Source organism: Carassius carassius, chromosome 34, assembly GCF_963082965.1.
Source record: "Carassius carassius chromosome 34, fCarCar2.1, whole genome shotgun sequence".
Taxonomy (NCBI): Eukaryota; Metazoa; Chordata; class Actinopteri; order Cypriniformes; family Cyprinidae; genus Carassius; species Carassius carassius.
Window position 1 is genome coordinate 11,480,519 of NC_081788.1, and position 13,591 is coordinate 11,494,109.

General features: G+C 43.0%; 2 protein-coding genes and 1 pseudogene across 3 annotated transcripts in view; 2 read left to right on the top strand and 1 right to left on the bottom strand.

The window, feature by feature from the left end:
• Positions 1-13,591, top strand: part of c34h12orf43 (chromosome 34 C12orf43 homolog) — a 204,655-nt gene that overhangs the window by 119,599 nt on the left and 71,465 nt on the right. The gene's annotated exons all lie outside the window — the stretch shown is intronic.
• Positions 1-13,591, bottom strand: part of LOC132115497 (globoside alpha-1,3-N-acetylgalactosaminyltransferase 1-like) — an 80,639-nt pseudogene that overhangs the window by 42,985 nt on the left and 24,063 nt on the right.
• On the top strand, positions 8,412-9,473 carry LOC132114570 (uncharacterized). Its single transcript, XM_059522749.1, has 2 exons — positions 8,412-8,598; positions 8,726-9,473. Exons 1-2 carry the CDS (start codon positions 8,510-8,512, stop codon positions 9,471-9,473), a joined length of 837 nt encoding a protein of 278 aa, XP_059378732.1. The 5' UTR covers positions 8,412-8,509.

Here is a 13,591-nt window from a genome sequence, read left to right on the forward strand (position 1 = left end):
GAAAAGAGTGTACCACCCCAAAACAGTGCTGTTCTAGATCTGAAAAAACAAATCACGGAACTGCAGAGCCAATTCACAAAATTAAATGTGAAACAGAATCGCCAAGGAAGTGCTGATGGAATGAGGAAAGAATCTTCCCACAAACCCTTTTCAAAGGGTCCACCTCACATAGCAACTAAGAGGGCACTGCACAGACCGAGGCTTGGCTATTGTTTCCATTGTGGTGAGGACGGTCACATTGCTTTGGCATGTAATGACGAGGCGAACCCTTCACTCGTAGCAAGCAAGAGGAGGCAGTTAAGGGAAAGAAAACAATTATAGGACAGCCAGTACAGTTCTGATTCTTTAAACAAGAAGTAGCTCTGGTGGAGGGATGCACAAGGGCAGGTGCATTTAAGCTTAGTCCCATTGATCCTGGCGAGATACAGAACCACCCAAAGATTTGTCATACAAAGTCCTGCTCTGTTCATATACCGAAAGGGCTCATTGGTGCCAAGTACACAGCACAAGTGTGTGTTGAGGGCAAAGATTGCCACTGTCGTCTTGATACTGGGTCTCAAGTGACCACAATTTCTTAGTCTTTCCATGAACAGAATTTCCCAGACTTGAGCATAAATTCCCTGGACAATCTTCTGGAAGTGGAGGCTGCAAATGGCCAAACCGTTCCGTACTTGGGATATGTGGAGGTGAACATTTTCTTTTCCTAAAGACTTTCTGGGATCAGAAGTTGAGGTGACAACTCTTGCATTTGTCATTCCAAACACAGGCACCACTACTCAGCCCAATATATTAATAGGCACAAATACTCTGGATTTGGCCTATGAGAAATACTTTGACTCCAACCTTTCAAATTCTGAACCATTGCTGTATGGGTATAGAGCAGTTTTAAAGACAATTGAACACCGACATAAGCAGAAAGGGAATAGCAACATTGGATGTGTGAGGCTGCTCGGGGACTTACCAGCTGTCATTCCTGCCGGACAGAGTATTGTCATTGAAGGAGCTGTAAATGTCAAAAGCCATGTTACTGAGAAATGGGTTGTGATGGAACCTCCTGCATCTTCTATCCCTGGAGGGCTGTTGGTCACCAGTTGTGTGAAATGAGACAGAGCATGACATCATTATACCAAGGTAGAGTATCATTGCGGAAATCCATGCTCTCAAGCAAGTTGTGTTAAATGATCATACACAAGCAAAAATGGTACCACCAGATCTGATTTCAAACAAGGAAGATTTGCATTTTGATTTTGGGAATTCTCCAGCCCCCGAAGAATGGAAGAAGATAATTGTTGAGAAGCTGTCTGCAATGCCTGAAGTATTCGCATTACACAACCTTGATTTTGGCCTAACAAACAAAGTAAAGCATTGCATAAAACTCCACAATGAGACTCCTTTCAAGAAAAAAGCAAGACCTATACACCCAAATGACTTGGAGGCTGTCCGAAGACATTTGGAGGAGTTACTTGAAACTGGGGTAATCTGTGAATCTGAATCTTCATTTTCCTCGCACATTGTGGTAGTTAGGAAGGAGAATGGGGATGTCAGGCTCTGTATTGACTACAGAAAGCTGAATCTCCAGACAATAAAAGATGTCTATGCCTTACCAAAACCTAGAAGAAAGCTTCTCAGCACTCAGAGGCTCCAAATGGTTTTCTGTTTTAGATCTCAAGTCTGGCTATTATCAAATAGAGGAATCAGACAAACATAAGACAGCCTTTGTGTGCCCACTAGGATTTTTTTGTTCAATCGGATGTGGGTGATGGAAAAATGTATGGGAGGGATAAACCTCAAGGAGGTCCTCATTTTCCTGGATTATCTGATTGTATTCTCAAAATCCCTGGAAGAGCATGTGTTAAATCACTTAAAGGATTATGGGTTGAAACTCTCTCCTCAGAAGTGCAAGTTCTTTCATACATCAGTGAAGTATCATTTGATCATTGAAGCCATAAAGACCTGGCCAAATCCAGAGACTCTGAAAGAATTGCGCTTATTTCTTAGATTTTCCGGTTATTACCGTAGGTTTATCCAAGATTATGCCAGGATTGTAAAGCCCCTAAATGCACTTACAGCTGGTTATCCACCATTTAGGAAGAGTTTCAAAAGCAAGAATCATGGCAATCACTACTTTATTCCCAAAGCGCCTTTTTGTGGTAGATGGACTGCAGAACTGATGGACTGTCAAAAAGCCTTTGAGACGCTGATCAACAAGCTGACAACTGCCCCAGTGCTGGGTTTTGCTGACCCAGGCCTACCGTATGTAATGCGTGTAATCGCCTTTGCAAGTTTTGGCTTAACAAAGAGTGAAGCTCGTTATCCTGCTCACAAGCTTGAATTTTTAGCCCTCAAGTGGGCTGTAACAGAAAAAGTTTGTGACTATCTCTTTGGCAATACTTTCACTGTGGTCACGGATAGCAATCCTTTAACATACCTGTTAACATCCGCCAAACTTGATGCAACCGGCTATCAATGGTTATCTGCCCTTGCAACTTTTTCTTTTAAGCTCCAGTATCGACCAGGAAAGTGTAACCTGGATGCTGATGGTCTTTCAAGGCGTCCCCATGATGGCCTGACGAATGACTATGTATCATTGATGGAGCAGGAACGTATTCACCAGTTTGCTTTGCACCACCTGCCTGAGGTTGAGAACTCTTTTGTTTCCCAATAAGTAATTCTAGCCATTTGTGACAAACATCTGGTACGCCAAACTTTGGATGGTGAAAGTGTTCCTCTAGTTGAGTCCCTGTCAATGTTTCCAGAAGCTGTACCAGAGAGTTTTGAATATTGTGATGGGTTTTCTGTTGTTCTTAGTGTGTCTGAAGATGAGCTAAAGGAAAAACAGAGAGCAGACCCTGCAATACGAGAAGTTATACATCAGTTAGAATCTGGAGACACTTCGCCACCAACAGTGAGTAAAGAGTTACCAGAGTTTCCATTTCTGTTGCGTGAATGGAAGAAGTTAGAGCTGAAGAATGGGATTCTTTATAGAAAATCCAGATGAGTTCTGAAATGTGGTTCGGAAGAGTCTTCATGATGATGTGGGACATCTAGGATTAGATCGAACCCTGGATCTTGCCAGAACTCGGTTCTATTGGCCCAAAATGGCAAACGGCATTGACACAAGATAAAGACTTGCAGTCTATGTGTGTGTCGCAAAGCTTTGCCAGAAAGAGCTGCTCCATTAGTTAACATCCAAGTCTCCAGACCACTCGAATTAGTCTGTATGGACTTCCTTTCGTTGGAGCCTGATTCCAGGAACACAAAAGACATCCTGGTAATTACTATTTTCTTCACAAAATATGCGGTAGCCATTCCTACTCAAAACCATAAAGCCAGGACTGTAGCAAAGTGTCTCTGGGAAAATTTCATTGTTCACTATGGTATTCCTGAAAGATTGGACAGTGATCAAGGCCCAGATTTTGAATCCAAAACTATTAAAGAGCTGTGTGAAATTTCTGGAATTCATAAGTTTCGAACTACACCATATCACCCAAGAGGAAATCCTGTTGAAATGTGAGGTTGAGAGGTAAACACAAACTGGCCGATAAGTGGGAGTCTGTGGTGTATATCGTTGTAAGTCATGCTGGGGAACTCCCTGTCTACTCTGTCAAACCTGAAAACAAAGACAGGTCCCTTACCAACTTTACACAGAGACCTCCTGTTGCCCTGTGGTTTTTTGTCACCTGTCGAAGAGAGTCACCCTGAGTCTAAAATTCGTAAACGGCCAGCAACGCAACAAAACCCAGAGGTAGAGTCCTGCATGGGTTCGGGTACCCGCGGGTCCAACATACAACTGTGTCGGATACGGGTACGGGTGCGGGTCGGACATAGGGGAAACACGGGTCTAAACACGGGTTCAAAACAGTCACGTGCAAACGTAAAAATAGGCCTACGTTCCACTTTAAAAAAATCACAACTGCGCGAACGGCTGCATGAGTCAGTTAACAGACGTAAAAGATCAGCCAGCTGTTTTTTTTATATATATATATATATATATATATATATATATATATATATATATATATATATATATATATATACAGAATCTGAATTAAAATGTGTTTAATTTAAGCCTACATTTCAAAATTTGTGTCATAAATTACATCACGCATAAGCTCCACTAATGCGATCGTTATAAAGGTGTTTAAACAACAATACACTTCCACTTGCATATATTTGACAATCGGAATATTAGATATTCCATTCCATAGCTAACACATTTGTGAATATGGGCCTAATCTAGGCTAACCAGGGTTTGTTTTTTTTTAATTGCATCTGAAAATGACTTTGTGCAGCCCATTCACCTGCGCGCTCTGGCGCAGATCCGCCTCTCGCGATGTTCAGCTGTGAACGATTTAAAAATGGGAGCGTTCGACTTGAAGCACAACCTCAGACGGTGGTATGTTTCGCTCTTTTGTTGTTCTGTTTTCTTTCAGGATCAAAAATACAACAAATGAAAGCGTTTATCTGTATTTCCGACTGATGAGAAATATGCATATACATTCATAAATCAGTCAATTTTGTATTTTATTATGTATTTGTATTTGAGATATTTTATTCTAATGTGATCAGTGACTCAAGCACTGATGGACCAAAGAGCACATATTTCGACATTTGCAGTAAAAATGTGAAATATAAATTCTCAGAAAATGCATTTAATACCAATATATTGAAACGTCTGTTTATATACTCCATTAATAAAGGAGCCCAGACATTGGAAAAAATATCAGTCCACATGCGTTTTATATTTAATATGAGGGAAATAGACATGCATGCGTGACACAAAAAATCTTTAACTTTTAGGTAGCAAAATATTTTTTAGGGTTATTACATTGTCTGCTATATATTTGCTTCTTATTTATTAAATACGGGCAATTGATTGATAAAACATTGATCAAAATTAAGATACAATTTATAAAAAACGAATATCTTTTAAAAAGAGTTTTCCATAAAACAAAACTTAATGAAATCATGTTTTACCAAAAACAGCGCCGTTGCTAGGAAGGGCGCCAGCGCCTCGCGAGTGGATGATAGCCCTGAAGACGCCTAGCAATGATATACCTTTAGTGGTAGTATACCTTTAGTTAAGTTATACCTTAAGAGTCTTCGTATCGCGTTAAGAGAAATGTTATCTGGAAACGCAGCCCAGGTATGTTGCGTTTCATGCGTAACGGAGATTCCAAAACTCTCTTCTTTGGTCAGAACCATGGATAGCGATTGCAGATAGGTCTGTCCTATGCACCGAAATTTTTAACAATGCAACAAAATATTTAAAGAGCATCAAGCTATTAAAATCTATATTATGTTTACGCACAGATAATATAACAGTAGGCTATATTAGTCAATATTTTTATTAGGTTAAGCAGTGATTGGATAATCTTTTTTTTTTTTTTTTTTTTTTTAACTGTAATCCTGGCGCCATGCCTGGGCCACACTGAGCTGCAAGCAGTTTTGAAAAGATTCAGCTGGGAGAACATCTAGTGATTAATTAAGTTAATTGATATCAGGTCTGTAACATGATTAGCTATAAAAGCTTTGTCTTAGAGAAGCAGAGTCAGAAGTAAAGATGGGCAGAGGCTCTCCAATCTGTGAAAGACTGCGTAAAAAAATTGTGGAAAACTTTAAAAACAATTATCCTCAACGTCAAATTGCAAAGGCTTTGCAAATCTCATCATCTACAGTGCATAACATCATCAAAAGATTCAGAGAAACTGGAAAAATCTCTGTGCGTAAGGGACAAGGCCGGAGACCTTTATTGGATGCCCGTGGTCTTCGGGCTCTCAGACGACACTGCATCACTCATCGGCATGATTGTGTCAATGACATTACTAAATGGGCCCAGGAATACTTTCAGAAACCACTGTCGGTAAACATAATCCGCCGTGCTATCAGCAGATGCCAACTAAAGCTCTATCATGCAAAAAGGAAGCCATATGTGAACATGGTCCAGAAGCGCCGTTGTGTCCTGTGGGCCAAGGCTCATTTAAAATGGACTATTTCAAAGTGGAATAGTGTTTTATGGTCAGACGAGTCCAAATTTGACATTCTTGTTGGAAATCACGGACGCCGTGTCCTCCGGGCTAAAGAGGAGGGAGACCTTCCAGCATGTTATCAGCGTTCAGTTCAAAAGCCAGCATCTCTGATGGTATGGGGGTGCATAAGTGCATACGGTATGGGCAGCTTGCATGTTTTGGAAGGCTCTGTGAATGCTGAAAGGTATATAAAGGTTTTAGAGCAACATATGCTTCCCTCCAAACAACGTCTATTTCAGGGAAGGCCTTGTTTATTCCCGCAGGACAATGCAAAACCACATACTGCAGCTATAACAACAGCATGGCTTCGTCGTAGAAGAGTCCGGGTGCTAACCTGGCCTGCCTGCAGTCCAGATCTTTCACCTATAGAGAACATTTGCCGCATCATTAAACGAAAAATACGTCAAAGACGACCACGAACTCTTCAGCAGCTGGAAATCTATATAAGGCAAGAATGGGACCAAATTCCAACAGCAAAACTCCAGCAACTCATAGCCTCAATGCCCAGACGTCTTCAAACTGTTTTGAAAAGAAAAGGAGATACTACACCCTGGTAAACATGCCCCATCCCAACCATTTTGAGACCTGTAGCAGAAATCAAAATTGAAATGAGCTCATTTTGTGCATAAAATTGTAAACTTTCTCAGTTTAAACATTTGCTATGTTATCTATGTTCTATTGTGAATAAAATATTGGCTCATGTGATTTGAAAGTCTTTTAGTTTTCATTTTATTAAAATTTAAAAAACGTCCCAACTTTTCCGGAATTCGGGTTGTAATTAACCTGAACTGACTCCAGAAGAACAACAGCAACTTTCATCTGAAATCTTATGCAAACATAACTGATCCTCTGGTCGACACCAGTGCAGTTCAACCCAATGAATCAAATGAACCTGAGGAAGAGATAACTCTGCGTGAGTGTAGACAAGATGAAAATCAGATAAATGTTCCAAGAAGATCTCAAAGAGTTAAAGAGAAAGCAAAAAGGTTCACTTACCCTGAGTTGGGAAATTCTTTAGTTACAATCATTCATTCCTTATAGGCTCTATGCACGGCACAGTTCCGGGTTCGCGTGTACTAGGCTACCAACTTTCGGTTCAACTTCCTGTTTATACACGGACAGATATGGCTCTCTTTTATAGTCGCTGTCTTCAGGATTTACCTCGTCTCACAGTAAATGACATAGACCGTTTTGTAAAAACATCATGTGCCGCTCCCAACAGCAAGCGGGAAAAGGGATTTAAAATGTATATTGGCAGCTATATCGGCAACTATGAGGGTAAGTAGCTAACGTTATCATACTGCATTGTAATCAAGAAACTGACGTTGACTGAACTTGTTAACGTTAGCTATTTTCTTTCACAATACTCTACTATATTAAAACAGACAAACTAGCACAGTGTAAGAACGAGTGTAATCCAGTTTAGAAATGTATGTTCATCGTTTTCCGTAACAGTGTCAATGAAAAACAAGGTGACAAGAGAGGTCAGCGTGAGGGCAGTCTGTCATAGATCCATGAGGAAAAATTAAAAGCCACATGAATTGAAAGGGTGACTAGGGTCAATGTTAGGGAAATGGTTAGGCCTGCTGATAAGTTGCCCAGCTGATAAATAACATTATCTAAATGTACATGCTAGGGCTGCACGATTATGACAAAAATTGTCGATTATTCCCTTGAAATTGTAATTGTGATTATAAATTACGATTAGCACAATTTAAATTGCTTTTCTAATGCATTAAGCCTAATATATATATATATATATATATATATATATATATATATATATATATATATATATATATATATATATATATATGGTTTATTCACACACTCTCTGTCTCTCTCATTATGTGTGCTTAAGATGATAAGATTGGTGTTTTTCTTTCTACAGCTCACACACAAACACACACACACACACACACACACACACATATATATATATATATATATATATATATATATATATATATATATATATATATATATATATTTGAGGCTAAATGCAATAATTTTGTAATTGTGCCTTTAAACGATGACATCATTTTCTCATCTGTAATTGCAATTGCAAATTTGATTACTTGTGCAGCCCTAGTACATGGCTCAGTCTACTGTTTATGGATGTGAAAGGATAGGTCTATGTGGCTCTCATCTACAATACAACCATATGTTTTTATTAGTTATATTTTAACAGTTCAGCTCTTAAGGGGTATTTCTCATCTAAGCTTCTATTTCTTCCTAGATGGTGTTAAAAGACTCGAAACTGTCATTTTGGTTAGCACCCACTGCTCCTGTGTGGCGGGGTGTGCCTTATGCAACCATTTGGTTGCACTACTGTATCAAACAGCACATTTTTCACAATTAGGCATCCCTGCTGTACAGAAACGGAGCAGACCTGGCATAAGCCAAGGACCTTGGTAAATCATCTGTCTGTCATGTGAATTGTACCTATGCACATGTAACTATTGTGATGCCATGTCAAAATGTCTCATTGCTGTCAGGGTGTTAGGCCAGGTCCGGTGGTAGACATGGAGGTCCGCAAACCCCAAAATTCTACTGCTGTTTGTGTGAGGTGAGACTATATTACCTTTAGTTTAAGCTATGTGTTGATGTGGTTAATATGTATGCAGTTAATATGCTGCAGTTTTTATTTTTTTTATTTTATTTTTTTTTACATCTTTTCACTTCAACATTTTCAGAAGTTCTCTCTACAAAGCACTGGACGGGGAAATGCCAGATCTTGCCACATTCAGAGTGGAAGAAGTATATAGGGACTTTCCCCCTTTGCTTGCACCTCTGGTGACCACCATGGGCATGTCAGCGGAAGTCCCATTAGTTCAGTCAGCTTTTGGGGCTGTCCAGGCCGGGAGTGTGCTGTCATTTCAGCAAAAAACACCAGAAATGCGGGAAATCATCAACATCCCAGAAGCCCCTGCCCAACCAACCCTTCCCATCCAAGGCTATAGGCTTGAGCCAACCACATGTGCCAATGTGTTATCAGAGGAGGAACATGTATATATGAAATCGCTACAGGTGTCATTCCACATGGCCCACAGGATTGAAGCTGCAACACGGGAGCAGAGCTCATGCCAGGAATGGCATCGACTGAGAAAGATGCGAGTAAAATCTACACGCTTTCACGAGGCATGCCATGTTCGCTGTCATACATCAGCTGAAAATCTGGCACACAGAATTCTGAGGGGGACTGTCATGACGAAGGACATGAGGAGAGGAATCAATATGGAGCCAGTTGCCGTGACAGAGTACTGCAGTTTAAAAAATGTCAACTATTCACCCTGCGGGTTCATTATACACCCTGATGCTCCATGGCTGGGATGCTCCCCCGATGGAGTCGGGTTTGATCCTTCTGAAAACCCACCATTCGGCCTGCTGGAAATTAAATGCCCCAACATCAAGAGTTACGTTGAGTGGCTCTTTGCAGCTTAGGAGGCAGCACAAGTACTATTGGCAAGTACAAGGTCAGATCCTCCTGACAGGTTTGGAGTGGTGCGATTTCATGGTATGTGCGCAGGACATGCTTGTTGAGCGCATACACAAAAATGTGGATGTAATGCGTACCATTAGAGACCAAGGAGATCTTTTTATTTTTTACCACTACCTACAGAAGTGTGTCACAGTGTCTGGGTTGTGTGTGGTAGAAGGAGAAAGCCAGCGCCACTGCCCATGATGGCCGCAGGTCCAGCGCCACAGCATAAGATGGCCGCCAACCCAGCGCCGCTGCGGTACATGGCCACCAACCCCACACCACGAGGGAAGATGGAAGCCAGCCTCACACCACAGTACAGGATGGCCGCCAGCTCAGCGCCACGAGGCAACATGGCCGCCAACCCAGTACCACGAAGCAAGATGGCCGCCAGCCCAGCGCCACAGCACAAGACGGCCATCAACCCAGCGCCACGGGGCAATATGGACGCCAGCACAACGCCACAGCACAAAGTGGTCACCAGTCCAGCGCCACGGTGCAAGATGGCTGCCAGCTCAGCGCCAACGCTCAAGATGGCCACGGACATATTTCTCGATTACTTCGAGATGCTGTCAAGGATCCTAGAGATTCCCAAGACGGTTCACGTCATGGCTGCTGAGCCATCGCCACAGCCCAAGATGGCCACCAGCCCAGCACCACAGCACAAGATGGCCGCTAACCCAGCGCCAATGCCCAAGATGGCCACCAGTCCAGCACCACAGCACAAGATGACCGCCAGCCCAGTACCACAGCACAAGATGGCCGCTAACCCAGCGCCAATGCCCAAGATGGCCACTGGTCTAGAGCCACAGCACAAGATGGCCGCCAGTCCTGCGCCACAGTACTAGATGGCCGCTAACCCAGCGCCGCTGCACAGGATGACAGTCACAGCTGACCCTCTGGAGTTGAGTCAGGTTCCAGTTGACCGTCCAGAGTCAAGTCAAGTTCCAGTGAACTCTCCAGAGTCGAGTCAGGTTCCAGTGAACTCCTCAGAGTTGAGTCAGGTTCCAGTTGACCCTCAAGAGTCGAGTCAGGTTCCAGTTGACCCTCCAGGGTCGAGTCAGGTTCCAGTTGACCCTCCAGGGTCGAGTCAGGTTCCAGTTGACCCTCCAGAGTCGAGTCAAGTTCCAGTTGACCCTCCAGAGTCGAGTCAGGTTTCAGTTGACCCTCCAGAGTTGAGTCAGGTTCCAGTGAACTCTCCAGAGTCGAGTCAGGTTCCAGTGAACTCTCCAGAGTCGAGTCAGGTTCCAGTGAACTCTCCAGAGTCGAGTCAGGTGTTCGTGGACCCTTAGAGTCAGGGCTAGTCACCAATGATCCTCCAGAGTCAGGGCTAGTCACCGCTGACCCTCCAGAGCCAGGGCTAGTCACCGATGATCTTCCAGAGTCAGGGCTAGTCACCGCTGACCTTCCAGAGTCAGGGCTAGTCACTGCTGACCTTCCAGAGTCAGGGCTAGTCACCGCTGACCTTCCAAAGTCAGGGCTAGTCACCACTGACCTTCCAGAGTCAGGGCTAGTCACCGCTGACCTTACAGAGACAGGGCTAGTCACCGAGGACCTTTCAGAGCCAGGGCTAGGTACCATGGACTTTCCAGAGACAAGGCTGGACACCGTTGACCTTTCAGAGTCAAGCCAAGTCACTGGTGATCTTCAAGGACAGAGTCAAGTCACTGGTGATCTTCAAGGACTGTGTCAGGTCACTGGTGATTTCAAGGACTGAGTCAAGTCACCAATGATCTTCGCGAGCAGAGTCAGGCCAGCACCGATCTTCTGGAGTCCAGTAAAAACACCAGGGGATTACCAGAGCTTCGTCGTTCCACTGGTCTGGCCGCACGGAGGTCTGATCCGCCCTGGAGGGCTTCCGCCTTGACCACACGGCTGTGGTGGTATTCTGCTCCGCCCTGGGGGACTCCAGTCTCCACCACACGGACGTGGTGGTCTTCCGCTCCGCCCTGGGGGACTCTGGCATCGACCACGAGGACGTGGTGGTCTTCTGCTCCGCCCTGGGGGGCTTCTGCTCTGACCACACGGTTGTGGTGGGCTTCTGCTCCGCCCTGGGGGACTCCGGCATCGACCACAAGGACGTGGTGGTCATCTGCTCCGCCCTGGGGGACGCCGGCATCGACCACACGGATGTGGTGGTGTTCTGCTCCGCCCTGGGGGGGCTTCATGTTGTTGTTTGTTTTTTGTTTTATGTGTTCACTTCTGTGCCTGTTCCCCTCTGTTAGTCTGGCCCTCCGTCCCTCCCCCTGAACCTCCTCCGGTCCTCCTCCCTCCTGGTCTTCCTGTTTTGTGTTTATATTCTGGTGCCTGTTCCCCATGTTTTTCTTTTCTGGCCCTCTGTCCCTCCCCCTGAGCCTCCACCTGTCCGCCTCCCTCCTGGTCTCTGTTTTGTGTCTGTCTTGGAGCGTCTGGGAGCCGCTCCGTAGAGGGGGGGTACTGTCACAGTGTCTGGGTTGTGTTCCCTGGGTTTCCACTAGGTGTCCTCCTTTTCCACGGTGTCTGTCACCTTATTACTTCCTGTTCCCTTATTTGGTCACCTTCCTCCTTGTTTGAGTTAATTGATTGTTCCCCACCTGTCTCCAGTTCCCTCATCATCCTTCTGTGTATTTATACCCGGTCTGTCTGAGTCTGTGTCACGGAGTCCTTGTCTTATGTGTGATACTTTTCATAGTCTGCTCTTGCCGTGTGTTCTTGTTTTGTTTTCATGTTTATTGGATATTCTGGTTTTGACCCTGCCTGGACTGTTTACCCTTTTGGATTGCCCCTCAATAAACCTCTTACCTGCACTTGGATCTCTCCTGTGTTTCCACCGAACGTGACAAAGTGTTTGTGTGTTTAAGTCATTTCAGATTTAATGACTGTCTAAGTGTGAGTGTGGCCACATACCAATGGTGGTCCATTCAATTACACTGAAATTATTATACAGTATTATATTTATGGTTTATTGTATCTTATGCAAACAATATTTACATATACACACACACATACACTACATTTATACAAGATATACAATATAATACATATACCTATCTATATCTATTATATTACATATACACGTATATATACATATCTTTATACAGCATTATATTTATTGTATTATTCATAGTCATTTACACTAAACAATATTTACATACACACACACTATATTTATACAGTATATATACCTATCTATTTTATTACAGTATATATACATTATCTTTATACAGCATTATATTTATTATATATATATACACACTATATTTATTCAATATATCTATTATATTACATTACACATGTATATACTATATCTTTAGATTCTTATTGTTTTTTGTGTTATTATAATAAAATATGTATAAGGAAACTGAGTTTTGTCTGTTGATCAGAGGTATTAATACAGAACAGAGTGTGAAATCCATAGTATTTACAAAAGTATATGTACAATATTTATACAAACCCTAGCACATCATCAAGGATGAGAGTTTTTAGACTCAGTGGCTTCATGCCTTGACAAGTGGTCCACATTGGTAGTTCACAAGCAAACATGCCACTGTGGACAGTTGGTTTATTCTACCAGAAATGGACATGGGGATGATTGTGTCAAACAACTTATGCTCTTTAACGCGACGGATAAGATGTTCAACATGTACCCTGAGCCTAGCCACAGACTGAATGTGTGTCACTTCATCAGCTGACATTTGTTTTCCATTGGTCAGGAAAACAGGCCAGTGGATTTTACATGGCACTAGGCTATCAATTAAGAACCCCGTCTCCACCATGATGGCCATGTCAGGGGTAAGAAGGTAAATGATCCCTGACTGTTTGAAGAGCTCCCGGTCACTAATAGACCCTGCATACAGTGCAGAAACAAATGTTATTGCACCATGAGGTGCCATTCCTACTAAAGCTTTGAAGGTGCAGTGAGACTTGTAATTTGAAAAGACCTCACTTTGTAGTAGCAAAGACAAAGGTGTTTGGCAGCGGATCTCTGTACAATCTAGGATAACCTGTGTGTCTCGAAATTGGTGGAATTCTTCTGGCAGATGGGCTCGTACTTTCTCTTTTGGCATCCAAATGCACACTGACCCAAGGACAAAGTACAGGA